Source organism: Haliotis rufescens, unplaced genomic scaffold (genome assembly GCF_023055435.1).
Source record: "Haliotis rufescens isolate VD_foot unplaced genomic scaffold, xgHalRufe1.0.p SCAF_17, whole genome shotgun sequence".
Classification (NCBI taxonomy): domain Eukaryota; kingdom Metazoa; phylum Mollusca; class Gastropoda; order Lepetellida; family Haliotidae; genus Haliotis; species Haliotis rufescens.
Window position 1 is genome coordinate 8,418,169 of NW_025963857.1, and position 14,333 is coordinate 8,432,501.

The window sequence follows — 14,333 nt, forward strand, 5'->3', positions numbered from 1 at the left end:
ATACACGTGTTGTGTTGAGGTAGATGCAAGTATACACGCGTTGAAACCTAAACACACACAAACGCCCCCCCCCCCCCCCCCCCCCCCCCCAACAAACACACACACACCGCGCGCACGCGCGCACGCACACACACACACATACACACACACACACACACATACACCACGCACACACCACACACACGCCACACACATCACATGTTGACACACACATACACACACACTTCTCACGTCTATGTAAGCGCCTGCATATACTGCACCAACCACACCTACCCCTGTGGCGACTCATCGTGACTGGTCCATGCGTTGTTGCCGACATGCACTCTATGACGTAGTCACGGCCTTATTTTACAGGGCCGTCATGGCCAGTGGCGACGAGGTATGCTGAATGATTTACGTTTCATTGCGAAACATCTTCACGCGGCATGTTACAACTGTATTTAAACTTGTCAACACATTCAAGAGATTAGAGACTTAGGCGATAAGATATTTCTTATTTGACTCATTTAATCACAAAAATACATCAAACCAAAATTAATCGGTAAATAATATTCATTTCTGTCAATTCGAATTATTCCGGGTACTTATTTAAAACCCAATATACCGCAGGTAATCCTTTCCCACGCTTTCGGCGTTCTAAAATATATATTAAAAAGGCTTACACCCTGACACGACTGACCCATTTACAAATATTGTGAATACGGCGGTAATAACACCAGCCAGGGACAGACAAGCTGGTTAGTCACCGACTCACACTCGGCCCGGCCCGCACAAACACTTCCTTTGTACGAGGACATTAGCTTTCACTGCGGTACTGCTTCAAGTCGCGGCCTATTCATCAGCACAAGTACATTTTGGTTTGGTCTGAGAGATCCTGTTGTATGATATATTTAATTTTTTTGTCCCCGAACAGGTTTTGATTTCAATTTGAAGGATCTGTGAAAGACTGACACCCCGTTCGCGACTCGCATATTGTTGTTGAACTGTAAGGAGTTTACCTTTCGGTGATGTCAGGAGCTGGTTTCAGGGTGGGATGACATTTCCTTGAAGGGAGATTGTTTTGAGTGAACTCTGGATAGATCAAGGTATGTTGTTTTGAGTACAATGAATAGTTGATGATGTACATAGTGTTACTGTCTAGTTCAGAGCTGTATCTGAATTACATTATTCAAATCTCTAAGTATTTGCATTGCAGTCATAGAGAGACGTCTGATTCATATAACGATGGTATTGCTTTACTAATATCTTGTTGTGTTCATCTGATGAGACCTACAACACTGTCATGTTGATGAAATACTTAAAGTCAGTGATAAAGCCAAGCAAAGGTTTGTTTCTGCTGGGATAATTATTGTATCATCGTGTGTTTTGGTTTCATTGTGATATATGTGACATATTGAAGCTTGTCACAAACAAATTCCAGTCTAAACCAACTTAACAGAGCTTACGCTGTGATTTTACGTATGCTTTTATCAGTATCATAGCTAGAGTTGTGTCCCCTACCATCACATGAACGCGGAATAAGCATTTGGTTGTATACTCCCCAGGGAGCTCAGAACGCAATTGGAATGCGTACTGATCCAGAATAATCATGTAATGCTCTGAACATGCGAAATCATATATATCATATAATTCTCTGTCGCTTTTGATAAGATTCGGGAAACAAATATGCGTGCATGTACGTCTATGTGTGTGTGTGGCCGCTTGTAATAGTCCGGACTAATGTCGATTGTATAGTGCTAGCCCACTTAGATACCAGGTCCACTGATACCAGACTGATACCAGACACAGACACTCCGAGCCAACCAGTCCTTGTTTTTTAGCCCCTTAATGCTGAGCGCAAGACAGGGTAACAACAAGTACCACCTTTAAACATATTTTGGTATGACGCGGCCGGGGATCGAACCCCGGATCTTCCGGCCTCCGAGCGGACGTCCTACCACTAGACCACGAAGGCGGTCAATAATAATAATAATAATAATTTTTTTAAATAATAATGACAATGTTAATGAGGAGGATGACGACGGTGATTATGATGATGATGACGTTATGCACATCAGTGGCATGCTTATTACTATTGTTATCGCAATCAGAAGCAGACCAGGACAATGCGGACTGAGACAGCGTTGTGTTTTATGCTGGTTCTCCTGACCGTGGTTGACAGCGTCAGCTTCAGACGTCAGCAGCATGGCAGAGAGAAACGACAGCAGCAGCAGCAGCAGCAGGACTTTGAGGTTACAGCTATGCGGATACAGAACATCCTTGATGCTCACAACAAACTACGGAGGATGGAGATTTCCACAGACATGAACATGCTGGTGGGTGCTTAGACAGCCTGTAAGAACGTGGGGTTCTGGGGCGTGATAGATCGCGAGTAATGAATCTCTGGTGTAAGGGCATTCTTCACCACTCTCCCCTTTCTGTAACCTGCAAAAAGACGCGCCCCCCTACCGATGAATGGTATGTGCCAGAATACAACAAACCAATCAGAATGCGCGTATGACTTAAAGTACTTCGATCAAAGAATCGATCAAAGAATCCATCAAAAATAATTTTTGATTTTGCATATGTGCTTGCATCCAAAACTATATCCAAGATATAGGTATATGTGTTCAATCATACTGTACAGTACCGTAAGTCCCAATGTATTTTAATAGCAATTGGAATACTTATGACATATGGGGAAATATACGTGAATCATTGCGCAACGGGTTGACAATCCATTTAGCTATGCCCGTTTGCGCTTAGACGGAACCCAGTCGCAACAATGGCCACGAGTAGGGCACGAGTGACTATTCGGCTTGTCCCGGAATGACATGAGTTGGTCACGAATGGGAGTAAGGGTCTACTGAATGGGATCGGGTGGTGGGGCTCGGTGATCATGACGTGTCTCAATGCGCGTCTTCGTATCCTGACGGCTTGGACCGTTACTCGTGCTTTCAGTCACTGGTTTGTGCAACCCAGACACTATTATTGGCTGTATAGCTGTGATATTACTGACTGTGGAGTTAAACACTCACTCACTCACTCAGACCGGCTTTTGATAGTGAGATTGGTTTGATGCCGAATTATGCATTATTGTCGATGCTGTTGGGTCCGAGGCAGGAATCCACTGGGCATTCTGAATGTTCAATATATAAAGTACTTTTAGTATTAGACAATACGTGGCATTCCTGAGCAACTCGTTCTTTTCGGGGACAAGCCAAATTCTTTTTAGGTCACGGGAAGATGCGAATGGGTACGAATGAATACGTGGGTGTATTCGGGGGCAGTATATGGAGCACGGAAAGTGACGAAGATTCCCGAATGATTATTTCAGACATGGCACACTGGCATGGCAGCGGAGGCACAGAAGATGGTGGAGGACTGTTTTTGGGCGCAGAGGCCCCGGTCAGAGATGAAGGACTTGGTGGAAGGGTTTACACGGGTTGCCCAGAATATCTACATGTCTCCAAGTACGATAACATTCCTAGTCGAATGAGTGTGTGCGTTAGTTTACTGAACTCCACTTTGAGCAGTGTTTCAGTTATATCACGGCGTGTAAGCTTGGGGTGAAAGGAGGTGAGGTGAAATAGGGTTTAACGTCGCGTCCAGGATTATTGCACTTATATACCGACGTGCATGCACGTGTGTGTGTGTGTGGCTGCTTGTACTAGTCCTGTCTGATACCGATTAATAGTGCTAGCTCACTGAGATACCATGCCGCAGTTTAGCATGAATACCCCACTCAGACACAGTATACTGACTCCGAGCCGACCAGTCCCTGAATTAACCCCTTAATGCCGAGCGCCAGACAGGGTAACAAGTACCATCTTTTACGTCTTTTGGTATGACGCGGCCGGGGATTAAACCCCGGACCTGCCGCTCTCCGGGCGGACGCTCTTCCACTAGACCACGGAGGCGGTCTGAGGTGGAAGGAAAGCCTAAACTGACCCAGCTCTCAGACGTTTACCATTTCAGTGAAACCCACAAGCACCAGAACGGTGCTGACAAACCAGGCATTGTTATTTGGGATTCGAACTCGAGAAAATTTCCAGTGGACATACATGATCTCGATTGTACCTCAACCTTCCTATTGCCTATTCCTCATTCTGAATGACTTTCTAAATTGAGATTGCTATAGCTTATTTATACAATTAACTATATCAGTGTAATTAAAATGGTGGATCCGCCCTTGGTTTCAATAGCTCCCCCTATTCTACCTTTTTACTTCAGATTTTGTTTGTTTTTTGTTTGTTTGTTTAACGCCGCACTCAGCAATATTCCAGCTATATGACGGCGGTCTGTAAATAATCGAGTCTGGACCAGACAATCCAGTGATTAATATCATGAGCATCGATCTAGGCAATTGGGATCGATGACATGCATCAACCAAGTCAGCGAGCCTGACCACCCGATCCTGTTAGTCGCCTTTTACGTCAAGCATAGTCACCTTTTACGGCAAGCATGGGATGCTGAAGACCTATTCTACCCCGGAATCTTCACGGGTCTCTTTACTTCAGACTTGACCAGCATGGAGGCTGTTGCAGCTACGTGGGCCGGTGAGAAACACCATTACCAGTACCAGACGGGTCTGTGCAACAAGATGTGCTGGAACTACAAACAGGTACGTCTTCCCCTGTAGAGTGAGTGGTTGAGTGAGTGGTTGAGTGAGTGGTTGAGTGAGTGAGTGGTTGAGTGAGTAAGTGGTTGAGTGAGTGAGTGAGTGAGTGGGCGGTTGGGTGAGTGAGTGAGTGAGTGAGTGATTGAGTGAGTGAGAGAGTGAGATGAGTTTAACGTCGCTTTGACGTATTCCAGTGTCAGCTTAAGGTTAGGGGAAAGCCCGAATTGATACAGGTCTCAGACGTTGACCACTTTGGTGAAACCCACAAGCATGGGTATGGCGCTGACAGTTTCTTTTGTACAGAGTTCTCGAGTCCACCGTGAACGGCTGACTAGGAGAGTGCACGTGGTTAAAGCGTTCTCTCGTCAGGGGTTCGATTCCCTGAGTACAATGTGAGAATGTCCACAGATGGCGTGTGCAGCTGTAATATAGCTATATCCTGCTTAAATCTGCGAAAACCCATACTCACAGTTACTCACTGTTTTATCAAAGTCGGACGACAGATAAAACGAACCAAAATTATTATGTATTTATATACGAATTCGAAGATAGTGAATTCGAACTATAGGCATCCGGTGCTCATGGGACGATGCGTAAATTTTAACCTCACTTTCCCGAGTTCCATACACCTTGACACAGACGCATGATCAGGTTTATACATCATCCGCTGGTTTAAGTCCAGTTGTATTTCCGGGTTAGAGTAGTATTGTTCCCTAGCAACCAATGATTGCCATAAAAGGTGACCGAATGGTAATAGATCGGGTGGTCGGGCTCGGTGACCCTGTTGACTCAGCACGTGTCATCGTACCCCGACGGCGTGTGTTGTTGTTCATGATATCAATCACTGGATTGCCTGGCAGAGGGTTAGCCTAATGGTTAAGGTGTTCGCTCGTAATGTGTACAGTGTGTGAAGGCCATTTCAAGGTGTCCCACGCTTTGATATTGCTGGAATATTGCTAAAAGTGGCGTAAAACCATACCCACTCACTATGGTAATGGGTTCAGTGTGTTAAGCCCATTTCTGGTGTCCCCCGTTGTGAAATTGCTGGAATATTGCTAAAAGCGGCGTAAAACCATACTCACTCACTCACATAATAGGTACAGTGTGTGAAGGCCATTTCCGGTGTCCCCCGCTGTGATATTGCTGGAATATTGCTAAAAGTGGCGTAAAACCATACCCACTCACTAAGGTAATGGGTTCAGTGTGTTAACCCCATTTCTGGTGTCCTCCGTTGTGATATTCCTGGAACACTGCTAAAAACGGCGTAAAAAAATAATCACTCCACTTTCTGTTGTAGGTAGTCTGGGCAAAGACACATTCCCTGGGGTGCGGCATCCGGTACTGCTCCGACCTCAAGAACGTACAACCTAAACAGGGGGGTTACCTCATTGCCTGTATGTACGGCCCAGCGTAAGTACCCGACCTTGAACTTTGACAGACGCTGACTGTCCATCATCAATGGTATTTTTGGGTAATGTTTTTAATTAAATAATGTTTACACAACGGCGACCAGGTTCTGTAAATCTTTCCTGTGAACCTTGATCAATTGTAATTATTTCGAAAAAAGTCCATTTGACACAGTTCAGTGTATGTTTCACTGTTATAATTATACAAATGCATATCCCGTTCCTTTACACATAATACACATAATCACCTGGTTGTTATCCCGTTCCTTTACACATAATACACATAATCACCTGGTTGTTATCCCGTTCCTTTACACATAATACACATAATCACCTGGTTGTTATCCCGTTCCTTTACACATAATACACATAATCACCTGGTTGTTATCCCGTTCCTTTACACATAATACACATAATCACCTGGTTGTTATCCCGTTCCTTTACACATAATACACATAATCACCTGGTTGTTGTCCTACCCATTCTGTTCCATAACAGTGGCAACATAGGCAACAGAAGGCCTTACACTCACGGGGACGTCCCCTGCAACAACTGCACCAGCGACTTCCCGTACTGCTACGACGGCCTCTGCAGTGAGTATGCACACCCTATTCCGTGTAGTATTTCCGCTATTATCCCGTGAAGTATTTCAATATAGCGGGGATAGGGAGAAGGGGTGTGTGATATAAAGCATATAGTGTAATGTACAAGTTCTATATCACCCTCGTGTTGTATACCATTTAATTACTATTTTAAAGTCATAGTTTTATATTTATGTACTGGTTAAATGTTTTCACCATGTTGAATGTCATTGAATGGTTAACTGAAAGAATGTTGTTGTTTACAGGTAAGGTTGAGCCACCCCCCGAACGTAAGTAAACACAGTCAATAACGTTAGGCAGCAACAACTTGATTATTGGTTCTCCGGATATCATTTGTCCACAGTGTTGAGTTGATGCAGTAACTGTTATTTTTTTCCACAAAAAAAAAGAAATGTTCATGAAAACGAAATTTTATAGTCAGTTGAAGTGTGTATCTTATGTGTACGGTTCATAATAAAACAGAATTCTATAATCGGTATTTAAGCCAGTTGACGGGTACATCTTATGTGTACAGTTCATAATAAAAACACAATTTTAAAGTCAGTATTTAAGCCAGTTGGCGTGTGTATCTTATGTGTACCGTTCATAATAAAAACAGAATTTTAAAGTCAGTATTTAAGCCAGTTGACGTGTGTATCTTATGTGTACGGTTCATAATAAAAACAGAATTCTATAATCGGTATTTAAGCCAGATGACGTGTGCATCTTATGTGTACGGTTCATAATAAAAACAGAATTCTATAATCGGTATTTAAGCCAGTTGACGTGTGCATCTTATGTGTACGGTTCATAATAAAAACAGAATTTTAAAGTCGCGGTATTTAAGCCAGTTGAAGTGTCCATCTTATGTGTACTGTTCATAATAAAAACAGAATTCTATAATCGGTATTTAAGCCAGTTGACGTGTGCATCTTATGTGTACGGTTCATAATAAAAACAGAATTTTAAAGTCGGTATTTAAGCCAGTTGAAGTGTGCATCTTATGTGTACTGTTCATAATAAAAACAGAATTCTATAATCGGTATTTAAGCCAGTTGACGTGTGCATCTTATGTGTACGGTTTATAATAAAAACAGAATTTTAAAGTCGCGGTATTTAAGCCAGTTGACGTGTGCATCTTATGTGTACGGTTCATAATAAAAACAGAATTTTAAAGTCGGTATTTAAGCCAGTTGACGTGTGTATCTTATGTGTACGGTTCATAATAAAAACAGAATTCTATAATCGGTATTTAAGCCAGTTGACGTGTACATCTTATGTATACGGTTCATAATAAAAACAGAATTTTATAGTCGCGGTAATTAAGCCAGTTGAAGTGTGTATCTTATGTGTACGGTTCATAATAAAAACAGAATTTTAAAGTCGGTATTTAAGCCGGTTGGCGTGTGTATCTTATGTGTACTGTTCATAATAAAAACAGAATTCTATAATCGGTATTTAAGCCAGTTGACGTGTACATCTTATGTATACGGTTCATAATAACAACAGAATTTTATAGTCGCGGTAATTAAGCCAATTGAAGTGTGTATCTTATGTGTACGGTTCATAATAAAAACAGAATTCTATAATCGGTATTTAAGCCAGTTGACGTGTGTATCTTATGTGTACGGTTTATAATAAAAACTGAATTTTAAAGTCGCGGTATTTAAGCCAGTTAAAATGTGCATCTTATGTATACGGTTCATAATAAAAACAGAATTTTAAAGTCGCGGTATTTAAGCCAGTTGACGTGTGCATCTTATGTGTACAGTTCATAATAAAAACAGAATTTTAAAGTCAGTATTTAAGCCAGTTGACGTGTGCATCTTATGTGTACGGTTCATAATAAAAACAGAATTTTAAAGTCAGTATTTAAGCCAGTTGACGTGTGTATCTTATGTGTACGGTTCATAATAAAAACAGAATTCTATAATCGGTATTTAAGCCAGTTGACGTGTGCATCTTATGTGTACGGTTCATAATAAAAACAGAATTTTAAAGTCGCGGTATTTAAGCCAGTTGAAGTGTCCATCTTATGTGTACTGTTCATAATAAAAACAGAATTCTATAATCGGTATTTAAGCCAGTTGACGTGTGCATCTTATGTGTACGGTTCATAATAAAAACAGAATTTTAAAGTCGGTATTTAAGCCAGTTGAAGTGTGCATCTTATGTGTACTGTTCATAATAAAAACAGAATTCTATAATCGGTATTTAAGCCAGTTGACGTGTGCATCTTATGTGTACGGTTTATAATAAAAACAGAATTTTAAAGTCGCGGTATTTAAGCCAGTTGACGTGTGCATCTTATGTGTACGGTTCATAATAAAAACAGAATTTTAAAGTCGGTATTTAAGCCAGTTGACGTGTGTATCTTATGTGTACTGTTCATAATAAAAACAGAATTCTATAATCGGTATTTAAGCCAGTTGACGTGTACATCTTATGTATACGGTTCATAATAAAAACAGAATTTTATAGTCGCGGTAATTAAGCCAGTTGAAGTGTGTATCTTATGTGTACGGTTCATAATAAAAACAGAATTTTAAAGTCGGTATTTAAGCCAGTTGGCGTGTGTATCTTATGTGTACTGTTCATAATAAAAACAGAATTCTATAATCGGTATTTAAGCCAGTTGACGTGTACATCTTATGTATACGGTTCATAATAAAAACAGAATTTTATAGTCGCGGTAATTAAGCCAGTTGAAGTGTGTATCTTATGTGTACGGTTCATAATAAAAACAGAATTTTATAATCGGTATTTAAGCCAGTTGACGTGTGCATCTTATGTGTACGGTTTATAATAAAAACAGAATTTTAAAGTCGCGGTATTTAAGCCAGTTAAAATGTGCATCTTATGTGTACGGTTCATAATAAAAACAGAATTTTAAAGTCGCGGTATTTAAGCCAGTTGACGTGTGCATCTTATGTATACGGTTCATAATAAAAACAGAATTTTATAGTCGCGGTAATTAAGCCAGTTGAAGTGTGTATCTTATGTGTACGGTTCATAATAAAAACAGAATTTTAAAGTCGGCATTTAAGCCAGTTGGCGTGTGTATCTTATGTGTACGGTTCATAATAAAAACAGAATTTTAAAGTCGCGGTATTTAAGCCAGTTGACGTGTACATCTTATGTATACGGTTCATAATAAAAACAGAATTTTATAGTCGCGGTAATTAAGCCAGTTGAAGTGTGTATCTTATGTGTACGGTTCATAATAAAAACAGAATTTTAAAGTCGGCATTTAAGCCAGTTGGCGTGTGTATCTTATGTGTACTGTTCATAATAAAAACAGAATTCTATAATCGGTATTTAAGCCAGTTGACGTGTACATCTTATGTATACGGTTCATAATAAAAACAGAATTTTATAGTCGCGGTAATTAAGCCAGTTGAAGTGTGTATCTTATGTATACGGTTCATAATAAAAACAGAATTTTATAGTCGCGGTAATTAAGCCAGTTGAAGTGTGTATCTTATGTGTACGGTTCATAATAAAAACAGAATTCTATAATCGGTATTTAAGCCAGTTGACGTGTGCATCTTATGTGTACGGTTTATAATAAAAACAGAATTTTAAAGTCGGTATTTAAGCCAGTTGGCGTGTGTATCTTATGTGTACGGTTTATAATAAAAACAGAATTTTAAAGTCAGTATTTAAGCCAGTTGACGTGTGCATCTTATGTGTACGGTTCATAATAAAAACAGAATTTTAAAGTCAGTATTTAAGCCAGTTGACGTGTGCATCTTATGTGTACGGTTCATAATAAAAACAGAATTTTAAAGTCAGTATTTAAGCCAGTTGACGTGTGTATCTTATGTGTACGGTTTATAATAAAAACAGAATTCTATAATCGGTATTTAAGCCAGTTGACGTGTGCATCTTATGTGTACGGTTCATAATAACAAGAATTCTATAATCGGTATTTAAGCCAGTTGACGTGTGCATCTTATGTGCATGGTTCAAAAACACAGAATTTAAGTCAGTCGTTAAGCCAGTTGACGATGCGGTTGGTATCGATGATGAATTTAACAATGGGTTACCATTGAATGAAACTACAGGGTTGAAAGATGCTTCGCGGATCCTTGGTCTTGAGGTCTAGATTTACGTTTGTGATACACTGCGATCGTTGGAATTTCATTATAAAAGCACCATAAAATCATTGATGAATCCGAGACACGAATAATCAAATTGTTGTGTCGTTGTTACTATGTCAGTATTAGTCGAAACACAGGTGTGAGATATTTCTTCAAATGCGTGTCTTCAAACACGTTTTTGTTGTGATTTCATATGTCCGATTTTATATGTCGCTGTTCTATCCAGCTAATACTTCGACAACGACAACGACAACGACAACGACAACTACAACGAAAACATCAACGACACAAGGGAGTGAGTGTGAAAGAAAACGCTTGAAAGTAGTTTGATAGAAAATCTTTTTTTTTTGCTGACCAGGACTAGATGATAGAATGTTTGAATTTCAGTAACAACTGCTGCTACTCCTACACCTATTACTACCACTACTACTTCTACTGCTGCTAATACTACAACTGCTGTTGTTATTGTTATTACTCATGCTGGCACTAATACTGCTATTACCACCTTCATTAATATTTCTAGACCTTTTTTCTACTACCCATTGTTGTTATTATTATTAGTATTTACAGATAAAAATAAATAAAGCAGCACAGAGGGTTTGGGTGATCCCGGCACAGACAGGCCGGTTAGGCGGATCATCAGCCCAGGGCCCTTGCCCCCTCTACACGCAGCCCAGACAGTGAATGGGACTTCTTCCAGGAAGCGCTGCCAAGTCAAACCCACCCAGAACTTTTCGGAGAATGTGAAGACTCCCCAACACTGCAGCCTTCTGCATTACCCAGATTGTCAGAGGGGCTGTATTCCTGGTAGCAAACCCGGCTACTCTCCCAATGTCAGTCAACAGATTGGGAGGTACCAAACCTAAGGCACCGAGACCAATTGGGAGTCGGACAACTTGGTACTTGGGATGCAAGCGTGACATTTCGAAAGCGAGGTCCGCATATTTGCCATGTTTTTCCTCAGTCTTGTCAATCACATTAGTGTCAAAAGGAACAGAAAATTCAATGATATTAATGATTTCATTGGATTTATATAAAAAAAGGACAAGGTCAGGTTTGTTGGCCTGGATACGTCAGAGGCTGTATACGGGCCTATTCCAAAGAATTTTGTATTTATCATTTTCCACGACGACCTTCTATATATTCCGGGTCGTACCATGGATGGACCTCACAGCCACAAGCATGGCGAAGACAGTAATAAAAGGGTCGAGCCATTCCATGATGTCGCTTGAGATACTGTGTTTGTGCCAAAGCGGGGCATCCGCTGACAATGTGTTGGACAGTGTCATTAAATCATAATCTACTTTTCATATTTACATTTTGATGCAAATTCACACAATGACGGTTTCGAGTTGGAAGTGACTGGTCCTGAGCAGCAAACAGAAAGCCTTCTGTTTCATTTTTCAGGCCAGACGACTTCATCCAAGCGAAGGACTCTGCAGGGTTGCTGTTCTTTAGTTTATCGATATTACTTCTGTTGTTACCTTGGTTACTACTACTACTACTACTACTACTACTACTACTACTACTACTACTACTACTGCTACTACTACTACCACTACTACTACAAATTTACTACTACTAACTATTCTTACTTTTGCTCCTGATGTTACTGCTACTGTTACTGCTACTACTACTACTACTACTACTAATGCTATTGTTACTACTACTACTACTACTACTACTACTACTACTACTACTACTACTACTACCACTACTACTACCACTACTACTACAACCACCACTATCATTTTCAATGTTACTTCTTTTATTGATACCACTACCACCAGTACTACTGCTAAAACGTAATATCGAAATCCGTTCTTTCAAGATTGCATTTCTAACAAAGCTCACCCATCTCACGTTTACTGTTTCTCTTACTATAGCGACTACAAGAAAGGTCACAGTAGGATCTTCCAGTCGGACCCGCCCATTCATTGTCGGCTACGTCTGCATGTTCCTCCTCGCCCGGCTTCTGTCCCGGGTTCTGGGGTGACCGCAGCCAAAGGACATAGCTACTATGGAACAAATGAACGTTGGTTTTATGTTACCATGGAAACAAAAGTTTTAGATTTTTTTCTTCTAGGACGCCGTCAACCCCCTAATAAATATCAACAGTGCAATGAATATGCCTCGTTAGCAAGTCATGGTACATAGTTATTTTGTGTCCATTCGAGAGTAAGATTTCTTTTCCGGATTTTAATACACAACAAGGGCAGGTAACTCTATTCATACGTCATAACGAAGCAATCCTATCGGTGACACCCTCGTTATCCTATAGGTATTCACGGCTCCAGGACAGGGTATCGCTGTCTGTGTGGAGCTTGATCAGTCACCTGACAACATTTGTGTCCATTCGTGACCAACTCGTGTTATTCCGGGACAAGCCGAATCTTCTTGCAGGTTACGGAAAGGGGCGAGTGGTGACGAATGCATTTGTGACGTTATGAAAAATACGTTATCGCGCAATTTGTTTCCTGTATGCAAAGAGACAGTACAAGTCTTCAGGTTTCACTCGAAGAGTTGTTTTCTCTGATTCCAAGTATCGCTATAGAAGACAGAATAAGTAAGGTTACAAAATCTTTGTTTGCATACGTTTGAGCATACACAAGTATATTAATCTTAACTGCGACATTTTTACTGTTATATAAACTGCCGGGTAACAGAAAATATTCACCTGAAAGTTGGCCAAAATATTACAAACGTCAACAAAACGTTACTTGGCTAAATGTAAGGTATCTTTGAACCTACGTAAACTGATCATGACAATACTATTACATCAGCATCGATTATTGTTTCTTGTTTGTTTCATTTTTTAACCACAATCAAACATGGATGTCTACTTTCTTTTGCCCGGCAGATTATATTCTTTTTGCGCAGCATTTACTTTTTGAGAATATTTGTAGTTTTTTATAGAAATTTTTCTACGTGGAGGACTGCCTTAAAAGATGCAGTAGTTTACATCCTCTAGTTTAAAACGTATTATATAAGTTTATTATGCCTGTATAGTTAACTAGACGAGAAATATGGATGTAGGAGAACATTTGTTTCTGTAAATATGTGCCGAAAGATGTGATATGAATAAATTATTTTTGTTATATTTCATCTTGATATTTTAATAAAACGATCCTGTAACAAAAGTCCCGTAGATCCTGTTATACAAGCACCACAGAGACGTGCTTTTATACAAGCACCGTCTGTGAGACGAACCTGTTCTACAAGACCAGCAGTCCCGTAGAGACGATTATGTTACACAAGCCCCGTAGACACGACCATGTTACACAAGCCCCGTAGACACGACCATGTTACACAAGCCCCGTAGAGACGATCATGTTACACAAGCCCCGTAGAGACGATTATGTTACACAAGCCCCGTAGAGACGATCATGTTACACTAGCCCCGTAGAGACGATCATGTAACACTAGCCCCGTAGAGACGATCATGTTACACAAGCCCCGTAGAGACGATCATGTTACACAAGAACCGTAGAGACGATCATGTTACACAAGAACCGTAGAGACGATCATGTTACACTAGCCCCGTAGAGACGATCATGTTACACTAGCCCCGTAGAGACGATCATGTTACACAAGAACCGTAGAGACGATCATGTTACACAAGCCCCGTAGAGACGATTATGTT

General features: G+C 40.5%; 1 protein-coding gene across 2 annotated transcripts; it reads left to right on the top strand.

The window, feature by feature from the left end:
* Positions 1-739: 739 nt before the first annotated feature.
* Positions 740-13,790, top strand: LOC124134430 (GLIPR1-like protein 1). 2 transcript variants are annotated; one of them, XM_046499274.2, is made up of 9 exons: positions 740-1,085; positions 2,091-2,315; positions 3,317-3,452; positions 4,500-4,603; positions 5,898-6,010; positions 6,505-6,599; positions 6,854-6,877; positions 10,917-10,985; positions 12,577-13,790. In XM_046499274.2, exons 2-9 carry the CDS (start codon positions 2,106-2,108, stop codon positions 12,684-12,686), a joined length of 861 nt encoding a protein of 286 aa, XP_046355230.2. In that variant the 5' UTR covers positions 740-1,085; positions 2,091-2,105; the 3' UTR covers positions 12,687-13,790. The 2 variants fall into 2 exon arrangements, with proteins under 2 accessions (XP_046355230.2, XP_046355303.2); XM_046499347.2 differs by lacking the exon at positions 10,917-10,985 and having other exon boundaries at positions 741-1,085.
* The last annotated feature ends 543 nt before the right edge of the window (positions 13,791-14,333 follow it).

Excerpts from the sequence above, each read along its gene's own strand:
- LOC124134430 (XM_046499274.2), top strand. The coding sequence starts at position 2,106 with ATGCGGACTGAGACAGCGTTGTGTTTTATGCTGGTTCTCCTGACCGTG. Across the intron at positions 6,600-6,853 it reads CTGCTACGACGGCCTCTGCA|GTAAGGTTGAGCCACCCCCC; the intron begins GTGAGTATGCAC and ends TGTTGTTTACAG. Across the intron at positions 6,878-10,916 it reads GGTTGAGCCACCCCCCGAAC|CTAATACTTCGACAACGACA; the intron begins GTAAGTAAACAC and ends TGTTCTATCCAG.